At 38.3% G+C, this 11624-nt stretch overlaps 1 protein-coding gene and 1 long non-coding RNA gene across 2 annotated transcripts; one reads left to right on the top strand and one right to left on the bottom strand.

Annotated features, from left to right (window-relative positions):
• Positions 1-3006: 3006 nt before the first annotated feature.
• LOC118493614 lies at positions 3007-3851 on the bottom strand. Its single transcript, XR_004895565.1, has 3 exons — positions 3762-3851; positions 3449-3532; positions 3007-3153 (listed from the first exon to the last, which is right to left on the bottom strand). It is a non-coding gene; the product is annotated as an uncharacterized LOC118493614 (long non-coding RNA).
• A 3707-nt stretch (positions 3852-7558) lies between these two features.
• LOC116053288 (galactose-specific lectin nattectin-like) lies at positions 7559-11147 on the top strand. Its single transcript, XM_031304334.2, has 6 exons — positions 7559-7683; positions 7796-7872; positions 8185-8294; positions 8439-8558; positions 10259-10370; positions 10804-11147. Exons 2-6 carry the CDS (start codon positions 7854-7856, stop codon positions 10869-10871), a joined length of 429 nt encoding a protein of 142 aa, XP_031160194.1. The 5' UTR covers positions 7559-7683; positions 7796-7853; the 3' UTR covers positions 10872-11147.
• Positions 11148-11624: the final 477 nt, after the last annotated feature.

Raw genomic sequence — 11624 nt, 5'->3', positions numbered from 1 at the left:
ACATGTAGCTGTTTAATATGTTTTTTCCAACACCAGCAACATGTAATTTATGTATTCCATTTCACATGGTGCATAGTGTTTTTTTTATTGTATTCTTTAACATGCAGAGAGAATGAAGCACTGGATTCATGGGATTGGTCCTCCAAAATTTACATTAATAATTTGAGCATGTTAATAATAATAATTTGAGCATGTTCCTTTTTTAAGGGCAACTTCTTTGTAAAGGCCTGCAAGTATTTGACTTAGAAGCTCCCAAACACACTTTTAATTTTGATTAAAGGGGAACTTCAGTATTTTTCAACCTGGGCCCTATTTCCCTGTGTGTGTGTGTGTGTGTGTGTGTGTGTGCCAGACTGATGGGGAGAAGAATATCTTTAATTGGTCCAGTATTGACGGAGAGCGCATTAGCTGGCAGCCACAAAACAAGTTAAAACTTACTTCTTAGGAGACTTGGTTTTACACAGCGGAAACAAGTAAAGGGTAAGGGAAATGCTTTCCATACTTTTATCTTTACATGAGATTTCCGGGCGTTTACGGGGACGAAAATCCCACTTTTCATGCAATGTTAGAGTAACCACCTGAGCCCCAGAGGGGAAAAAGAGCACTATTTGTGAACACACTTTGACGGTGCGCATTTGCCTCTTAGAACTATGTTTTAGATCATTTTGTGGCCACCGGCTGATGCGCTCTCCCTCAAGACTGGACTAATTAAAGATATTCTTCTCCCCATCAGTCTAGTACACACATGCATGGGGAAATAGGGCCCAGGTTGAAAAATACTTAAGTTCCCCGTTAAAACTGATTTGGGTGTGAATTTATTTATTTATTTTTTTGTCTAAGTAGGCATGTTTATTTTGTTTATAAGTTTTAAAAGAGTATTATAATATTTATGGCTGTGTCTCATGTGGCTGTGTCTCATGTGACCTTGTTATTTGTATCCGCTGTAACTATACGAATCACAACATGTAAATAGGAAAATGTTGGCGTTATTTTGTCACTTATTAGGAGAATAGATGGAGCCGGTTACCTCCAGGATCTGTGCTAAGCTAGGCGTGGGGGCGTCAGACAGAGTTACGACACGCACGGAGATGAGAAGGGTATGTATGGACTTATCTAACTCTGGGGGATACGGTGAATAAGTCCCAATAAGTAGGCATGTTCCTTTAAGGGCCTAGGAAATAAATATTTATCACAAATTTCTGATATTGACCAGACAACTAATCAGATAGTAATCAAAAACAATAATAAATAATACCAAAGTGAAATTATCGTTCGTTACAGCTATAAAAGAAAAAACACTGCTTTTGGCTTCCTGGCTAATTCCTGAGTAAGGCAACAGGGCAGCAATTTGGATGAAATTTCAAAACTTCTATAGACTGTTTAAGAACATTTTCACTTAAAACTCTAAAATGTAAATTTTTACATAACCAGTATCAAATGCACAGTGAAATGTGGGTCATCTTGCGCAGCCCACAATGGTTAAGAAAAACATTAAAACATACAAAACATTAAAACATACAAAACATTAGCGTTACTTTTGCATTATATTAATAAGGAAAAGGCATATTGTGTAGTTTGGGCCTATTGGCTGAACACCTGCAAAGCAACAACTTTTTGAGGCATTATTTAGACAAAAGGAGATAACTTTGAACTAGCCTTTTATAATGCTTTACCCTGCAGCATTTTTTCAGATGAGTTTCTACATCACTTAGGTCATTCTTGAGGGTCTGCAACCTCTGTGATAGTTTACCACTTTCTAGACCAAGTAAAATCTTTTGAGTGAATTCAAAAGTGTTGGTCAGTGCTTTGGGATAGCTGAGGTGTAGTGCATAAATCAGTCCAAAGATTACCAGGAAGGCATCGCCAAGTCTGGGGAGGCTGACCACGGCATCACTTTCAATGACGACAGTGATTCTCACAGGGTGGTAGTGAACTGGACTTGTGTCATGGTCACTGATGAAAGTAATGAGGCCCACTGCAACACCATCAAGCTCTGGCTCATCGGACTCATCCTGAATGAATGAAAAAGAGATACTAATTACAAACTAACACATGGAACAGAACGAGAAGATGACATCATTTTTCTTTCTTTAACCAAGTCCCATTGAAATCCAATACCTCTTTTACAAAAGAGACCTGGGTCTCATTGTAAGAGTTGAAAAACATAAGATCCATGTTCTGCACACATGAATCAGCCAAATTACCAGAGAATCTAAGTGGTGACTGAAACCAAGGACATTTACAAGAAAATGTTTTACTGAACACTGATTAAAACGCCAATACAGTTCCTTTGTAGTTAGTATTTAGATGAACTGTTTAGATAATACACAGTAGAATCTGTTAGTGACTTAAGGAGACTCACTGTGCAGGTTCTTAAAAATCCAGAGACGTCCTCGCTTTGATACACAGGAAGGGCGTGGAGAACAGTAGTGCGCTTGGTGCGGATGTCATGGATTTCCTATTCAGATAAAAACAGAATTGTATATACTGAAGAATTTACTGAACAAAGCTGATTTTAAACAGTCCAATCAGAACAAATGTGCACAAATAACCTGTTCACATCTTTAATGCAATCAGACAAATGGCAAACACAAAGTGGACTAATTGCAAAATTCACAAAGCTCATTTGAATCATTGAACCTGTTTAATGTTCCACTGGTTCAACCTATGAAATGTGTAAAAATCTATTTACCTGTTCATCGTGGATTTTTAAAATTTCAGCCAGAGCATCTGCTGTCTTCCCAGTTTTTGATACCTTCTGTCTGAATAAGGTCATCAGTCGAGGAAGATGGCGGTCAAGCTCAGCATAGCATGTGTTGGGCAGGTTCTGTTTTGTAATCCGCTGGAACTCTGCATACAACTACATAGAAATAACAGCAGGAGGAGAATACAGCAACAACACTTAAAACAGTTCAATTTGAAGAATCTAGCACACATTTATAAAGCAAAAATATCGGCCAAATGAGTTCGAATCACATTTTTCACTTTAAAAGAGAGAGCTGATCCATATTACCTCTATTACTCTATTTTGAGAGCAGGCCAGAGGTCCATGAGCTCGTTCACTGGTGGGCAGGACATCACTATGGTCTGTCGGCATAGGGGGAATGTGGTCTCCATCATCTTTCTAATGAGTGGCAGGTTCTTCTCAGTCTTCTTAAACAATTTTTTTGCAAGCAAATACAAAGTTAAGTAGAATATGATCTGTTCAGTGCCAAAGGTTAAATATCAAATTAGGAAGATGGTATTTGTGAACAGAACACATTCATGAATTGTTGAGTTGAATACGGCAACACGCTTTATTTTGATCAAACAGGCAAGTAGAATAAACAATATGTGTATGTGGGGGTGCGTATGATTTAGGGTTACCACACTAAAACATTGTCTGAGAAAAAAACTTAAGTTATTGGTATTTGGGGTGTGATAGAAGAATTCACATTCATTGGATTACCTGGTATCTTTATCACATCTCTAGTAATCTTCCTTAACTTCTTGAAACTGGAACAGAGATGCAAATGCATAAACTGATCTGAAACTGAACAATTAAAAGCATTCAGAGAGTGTCAAATTATAAATACTTCCATTTATAAATGTTCCCTGTTAATGATCTTTTCATTTTATCCCCAAAGTGTCAAGTTACTAAAGCCATCAAGCAAAATTAACATTACTGTAAAGAAAAGCAGCAGCACTTGAACCTTACTCCATGGTTAATCGACAATAATGCCATTTCTACAAACCAAAGCTTTACTGTTAAGGGTTTTTACTTTATTCATCTTTGTCATGAAAAGCAGCTTGCCTCCAGCAGGGTCGTTTGTTTTAAAACTGACGCAGCACGGGCAGTTGACTCGTGTTCTGTTAACAGCAATCTCCGTGTCTCAGACAGTCTGCTCACACAGAATTCCCTAGAAGCTACAGAGAGCGCGGACGTGCAGTGTAGGAACTCAGTTTGAGGCACTATTATGCTCTTTTAATATGATATTGGACTTTAGCGGTGCACTAGTGAAAGTTTCCATCAACTAAAAACTAACTATTGCATACGAGGTGTCTGTTAGTGCTTCTACTAACGACAAATTTTCTAACACCACCTTTAAGCGGGGAATGAGCGTGTGATTACTAGATTAATTCTTCAGTGAGTCTGGTAGTGGTTGGTCGCTAGTTGTGCTGCTGGAAGGCCGTTTCACATTGTACGTGGCATGCGCTGTGCTCGCCGCTAGGTTGTCCTATTCCCAACTATATTTGTTGTGCATGCCGCCGGGCTCAGCACAAATTTACGTCATACATGCGCCAATTTTTGAATGCACGTCACGTCTGCGTCCGGTGTTTACATCAGACGTGCAGTACATGCGATATTGTGGATACACAGTAGTGATTTGGTGGAGACGATGTTTCTGTCTTTGAAACAAAAGAAATCCTTGGCACTTGCCCTGGTTGTGAGGAGAGGACGGAGGAAGGCAGCAGGAAGAAAGGTGTGGGTGCATGAGACCCTCAGGTCCAGAGATCAGTTGGGGGAATTCCGGCTGGTGAAGGAGCTCCGCATTTACTGTGACCGGTTCCAGGGGTACTTTCGGCTCAACAGGGAGCAATTTGACAGTCTGCTGACGAGAGTCGGGCCTACGATTTCCCGGATGCAAACAACATTCCAAAAGCCCATTTCTACAGCGGAGTATCTGGCTATTTGTCTCTCCCTGACGTGTGGCTCCAGACAAGACAGTATGGAAAAGTACTTCCAAGTCTGCCCCTGCACCACTTTTTTGTCTCCTCTCCTTTATGTACCTGTCCCTTAGGTTCTTCCACCTTTTCTTACACTCCTCCTCTAAATGAAGATGAAGACGTGTGGATTATTTTCATTTCTAAATAAAATGTTGCATTTCAACACTATGTGTCATTGCATGTTTATATACTTAAGTAAGAGGACTGCAGTCATTGCAGTTGGGTATAATAAAGCTAAGATATGAGCCTACATTCATACATGCATCATTCATTCTCTGGAAAACACTTTGTTTAATGCATATGTGCAATTAATGCCTCCAAAACTGGAGCTTACACATTTGGAAATGGGTAGTTATTCTGTGTAAAGGCCATATACCTACCTATATACCTATATGTGAACTTCAATGAAAATGAACATGACTTGTGTCAATCAGAAACATATTTTACGTCATATAAACATACAAATGCAATATTATTATTGTGTAATAACAACCAAGTGTAAATTGTAATTTCCCCATTGGGGATCAATAAAGAGTATAAATTATTATTATTATTATTTTTTTTTTTATAAAAATACAAATATATCCTACAAATACCTGTATGGAGCTGTATAATCAACTTGGTTTTCGCAGCTCACAACAGTAGGCTACAGTTCCTCTCAGTTACTTTAGCACATTTCTCAGATCAGAGATGACAATGTGTAACTTTGTCACATAGGGAATAGTGCTCCCTTTCATGTGCATTGTTCATTAGACTATACTTACAGAGTGAACTGTTAAATATGGACAACAATACAAAGCAGTTTCACTATCTTGGTATAAACAATGGCGTAAGGACTTGTCAGTTTGATTCATTGGTATAAATACTTGCTTTGGACACAAACAAAAGATTTCCAGCAAGATACACGATTGTTCAGGTCAGTCACTATGCGGTGCAGTTTACACCAATTGTTTTAAGAAATGACTTACTGTCACTGAACAGGACTTTATCATTTTAGTATGTAAGTACTTAATTATATTAAGTTGTACTTAAGTTATGTTTTAACCACATAAGGCGTCACTGTACCGTCTACGGTACAGATTGTGGCAGTGGTGTCGCTGTAATCTCCATTTATAAACGTTTTTATAACTTTAAAGCATTAAATCTTCAAAATATACAGCCATGCGACACACCAATTTAAAGCTTAGACTCTCAGGATTCCATTAAGTCCACACACAAAGCATAAGATGATTTACAGCAGTTACACAACTGCTACAAAGTTATAATAAATAAAACAATACAGCGTAAACAGCGCAGCCCGTGTGTTTTGCATCCTTACCTGTTTCCTTGACCCTTTGGCCACTGCGTGGATTTTTTGCCCAAAACTTTTTTTTCTTAAATCCCCAAGAGTCCAAGGAAATGGAATATCCAAGCCATTATATCCAAAACGAGCTGTTTGCCTCACAGTGTTGACGTTTCTGGCCGAATCACAACGGAAAATCGCTGAACTGTTTTTCATTTCCGCACTTCTAACGCTGCTCGCTTCTCTCCTGAGGCTCCTAGCAACTTGATGTGGGCGTCACTCTATTCCCTGAGTTCTAAGCTTTCCATCGATACCTGATATAAGCCAATCGGTGCAGGTTTGGCTGTGATACACCAATAATAAAGCTGAAGTCTCCTCTGACGCGTTTGGGACCACGCGGAAATGATCGACATTTGCTCGGACCAGTTAGATTTAAATGCCCTAAGACCCGGCTACATTTGTAGCCAATGAGTAGACAAGTCGATCAATACCAAATGTGCCGCTGAAATTTTAACCCTGTAATGGCTGGAGCTGTGTCAAAGCAAAAACAGGGCCTCCTATAAGCATTTCACACCCTGTGCAGTTCATAATGACTTATTTCTATATATTTATGTATATAGTTATTTCAAGTATGTGTATGATTGATGTGGATGTGTTTGTGTATTTGAGAAGTGTTTTATTTTGTACTTTATTGGCTTTTTTCTTTGCACTTTTCAAATAAAAATCAGAAAAACGCACAGACATATATGTAGAAAAAAATTCATATAAAATCAATTTTTGAGTCTTTTGGCTTCTGGAGTTTTTCTGTAGTAAGCTGAGACATGTGGCTAATGTCCTGGATTGTCTGTCACCTGGAATATGTGTTCACAGCAGTGTATTTTAATCATTTTACAGATGTATGACTTGGACGGAAATAGAAACCCTCCATTCTAGCCTCTGTAACTCTGTGTCAGTAAGGCCTAGAATCACTCTGACACTTGGAACAAAAACTTGAGAGTGTTTTCTTTCCAGTGATACCAGGCACATCCCTGAGTGTCAAAGTATATGGGAGCTGTACCAATTTTAATTTGGGTATGACGTTTAGACCAAAAGCTTGAAAATGCAGGAGATTCTGTTACGCTTACTTATACAAAAAATAGTTCCATTTAATCAAAACTTATTAGTTAACAATATTCAAAAAGGAAGAACATGTTACACCAACTTGACAACGTTCGGGTTTACAGTGTAGTGTGAACTAAAATGCCTCTTCAGTGCACAGAAAGAGACACATTATCTTTGCAAACAAGAGGGGTGTTTATTTGAAAAAAACATTGTAAGCTGTATTTATTTGGTGTTAGGTATCCATAGTTCTTGGGAACTTCAGGGACATGAATATTATTGTACCAACACAAGGATCACAAACACAGAGGAGACATTTCCTGAAGTTCTATAGCACAGGGAGGAGTGGCAACTTATTGTTTGGAGATTGATATCTGATCTATTTTTGTTACGCTACACTCAGCAAACATTATCACTAGACAAATACAGATATTGTGTCTGAAATGATGCATATTCGTGTTTGCGTTTTCGTGCATGCAGTGTGTGTGACCTTAGATCCGGGTTCTGGCAGAATAAGCAACTGTATATAAGAGGCATGTTTTCTCCTGTTAGATACTTCTGTGACACTGCAAAGGAAGAAGATCATTTCGCAAAAGGTTTGCTATAAACTCTTATTTTCTGTCCTCTCTTTAATGGATTTACCGTCGCTAAGGGTAATTTTTCTCTGTATACAAGTCTTATTAACATGTTTGTTACTTTCTATTGAAGGTCGACTTCATCAACTTCTCCATGAAGATGGCTAGCTGTGTCCGTACTTGTTGCTGCCATGATGGCTCTGACTACTGGTGAGTAGGAGTGATTAAGCAGTGTATGTACTCTGAATATTTAGTGTTTAAGAGAGAGAGGAAAAAGAGATTGAATCATTTTTTTGTGGGAACATGAACAACAGAAGTCACTTACTCTTATGTCAAACTGCCCAGTTCTTCCAGAGGCAGAGGCCGCTGTTGTGACTGGACAAACAAGTGAGTTCCTCAGATTTCTAATAAAGCACATCATGCTTTGATATGTACATTGAATTGTATATACATTTTAAAAAAAATGTTTACATTTCATCTGTAAAACTGAGACTCAACATTGCCCTTGCTTTTCTATTTCACGAGAAGATCATGTTGTCAAGAGGTCCACACAATGTGATAAGGGTTGGTCTCTGCACGGAGAACGCTGTTTCCGCTACTTTCCAGCACCCACCAGCTGGGCTGCGGCTGAGGTAGGTAGATGATTTGAGTGCAGAGTCATTATTCTCTATGTTTATTCTGCTTGAATTGTACATTTTGCACACACTTCTTCTGTTTTCTCATATTACTCAGGTTTTTGTTCTTGGCAACTCTCTGTATGTGTATCTTCACTGTAGAAATCCTGTCTCGGTTTTCATGGAAACCTAGCATCTGTGAACAACGCAGATGAGGAACATTGGATTCAGCGTTTGGCACGCAAGAAACGTACATGGATCGGAGGCACTGATGCACACCAGGTAAATTAGACAAGGTCTGAGAGGTATTTGAATTTTTTGTATGTTTTTTTTTTTCAGGATTATTTTTTGGGCATTTCTGCCTTTAGCCACTGGGGCAGCTTGGATATGAAAGGGGAGAGAAAGAGAGGGAAGATATGCAGGAAATCACCGCAGGTCCGATTCGAACCCTGGGCCTCTGTGTCGACATCTGGTCGACATGCCTGGATTATCCATAAGGGCACTTGGGCCAGTGCCCAGGGGCACCAACCATTCACAACCAGTGGGGGGGCACCACATGACACAAGCTTTAACAATATTTTCTGTAAATTGTTATATTATTCACTTGAAATTGTTGAAAGACCATACATTACTCGTCTATAAACACTTATTTCACAATAATAATAATAATAATAATAATAATAATAATAATAATAATAATAATAAATAATAAATAAATCAATATTACATGACCACTATCACTCCCCTCCCCAATCTGTCAGAGTTGAGTTGGTCCACAAGTACGCGCAAATGTATCATTTGGGGGATGGGGGGGTTAACAATAATCAAACGTGGCCAGTTTAACCCCCCAAATTTTTTTTATCATAATGATGAATGTCAAATATTAACTGTTATAAAAAATGATATGTGGTTGACTTTCTTGATTCAATGTAATTGGCAAGCAAAGAAAAACATTTTTCACACAAACCCCCCCCACCTCTGGGTGAGACTTGGTTGCGCCCAACCCTTCTCCGTGTTTTCCAAGCACACAGAATGGCGGGTGCGCTTTGTTAATTTATTCAGTATGCAGAGAAGTGTAAAAGACCGGTCCACAGTATGCCCTTCTTTTCCTAGAACTCGTATTTCTTTCAGAGGACTTTGTGCAATAAATCCATATTCTTAGCTCTAATATTGATAGTCTTTTGTCCATATCTTATTCATTTTCGGTCCTTTTATTGTCGTTAGCTATGATGCTAAAGCAGTTTTAGCTTTCTCATGATGCGTTTGTAAGTTTTGACTAATCAAAGGAGTTGCTTTCAGGGCTCGTGAAATAAAGTTGGAAAAATACATATTTGACCGACCCACAATTGATTTTGGCTTTTTGAATTGATGGACATTTTGAATTGAGACATTTGAATATAGTGCTCACTGCTCATATGCCTACATGTATGTAGTTGGATAAGTTAGTAAATTACATTGGATAAATCACTTTGATTATGTCTGATATTTTTGGCAGGGGGAAAGCAAGAGTTGGTTTCTCTTTGCATAATGCAAATGCTTTGTTTTTTATTAGTTTTTTTGGCTTGTCTACTGGGCTGATGTACTGATGTGTATTGATTTTGACATTTTGAACTGAGTGCTGTGCTTTTTGAATTCAACATTTTGAATTGAGACATTTGAATATAGTTCTCACTGCTCATATGCCTACATGTATGTAGTTGGACAAGTTAGTAAATTACATTTGAGAAATCCCCTTGATTATGTCTGATATTTTTGCCAGGAGGACAGCACGGGTAAAGGGGGGGGGCTTTGAGGTATAGTGCCCAGGGGCACCACATTGTCTTAATACGGGCCTGTGTGTCGAGGGATAAACCTTTACCTGTGAGCTACCAACTGAGCTACCTGAGCGCCCAGAAGAATTCAGATTTTTGAGGACCCACGACCTCTGTGTCGAGGTCCCAGAGATATTCAACTTTAAGTTTTTTTCATTTTGTCTTCTAAAGGAGGGTCATTGGGTCTGGTCTGACGGTACACCTTTCAAGTATGTGAACTGGTGTCGAAAAGAGCCTAATAACGCCAGGGGCAATCAGCACTGTCTACAAATCAATTATACAGGTAAATAAAAAGACAATGTTTACCTTTAAAGCATAATGTAAGAGTGTGATTTGAGACATATTGTAAAAAAAGATTGATAAATATATCCATCGACTTTTGGAAATAAGTGGCAGACAGGCCAGTGATTGCTTTTAAAATAATACCTTTGATGATTGATAGACTGTTTTTGGGTCAAATGTGGGTTTATCAAATCATTTAGCTATTAGCAATGCACAGAATTGTATAATTTATTAAACATTGATACTATATATTGTTAATAACGTTATTAATCTAGAAAATGATGTATACTACTGTATAATAACCATATTATTGTGATGACAACAGCTAACTTTTTTTTTTTTTGCCTGTTGTCTGCATAGTTTTAGGTTTTGTTTCAGTGTCAGGTTTTGGTATGTGTCATGCTGACTGACTCCTGTGTCTTTGGTACTCACAGCTAAAAATTGCTGGGACGACAACAACTGCAAAGTTAGGAAAGGATATGTCTGTGCCAAGAAACGCTGATGATTCCTGGACCAACACAGAGGCATGAAGTACTTACCATGATGCACAAACATTGGACTAAACATTAACTCTCTAATCAAATATTTCTTAGCTATCGCTGTAACGCTACTCAAGGAAAGAAGTGACAATTGACAAACAGGAGCTGTTTCTTAGGGCCTTGTGCTTCAAAGAGCAGATTGAATGGTTATAGAAAGGATGCTTTATGCCCAACTCTATTCTTCAGTGAGTTGTCTTTCTTGTATCATGCATAATTAAAAGGCTCAAGCATTGAAACAAGTTTGTTTTTGAGTTTGTGTACCACCTCAATTAAGTCCTGTATCTCAAAGCGCTCCATAATACCATGAAATAATACTGAACACCACAATTCCTAGGAGTTAATTTATTTATTTTTGCAACAGCTGTGTGTTAAATACAACATAAATGACCTGAATAAGTAGTACAATCTGATATGTTGTAGTAACCTAAAAACTATTGCAGCCATCACAGAAAAAGAGAAAGATAAAAACATCATAAAATAAAATGAAAGAAATCCACAGACAGTGTCATTAGTCTCACTGCCTGAGGGTAAAAACGTGACCTGGCGATACTCAATTGAGCCTTTAACAAGCAGAGGCCTGCTGGTCGGTCAGTCATTATGAACTCATGATGTGTAGCCAAGAATTGTTCAAATCAACAGAACTTTATTTAAAATCTTGGTTGACATCCTATGGTTCCAAAGATGCCAACTATATCAGGATGAATTTGGGAAAACGT

Source organism: Sander lucioperca, chromosome 17 (genome assembly GCF_008315115.2).
Source record: "Sander lucioperca isolate FBNREF2018 chromosome 17, SLUC_FBN_1.2, whole genome shotgun sequence".
Lineage (NCBI taxonomy): Eukaryota > Metazoa > Chordata > Actinopteri > Perciformes > Percidae > Sander > Sander lucioperca.
Note: the sequence above shows the minus strand (reverse complement) of the source record. Positions and strands in the feature narration are given on the sequence as shown.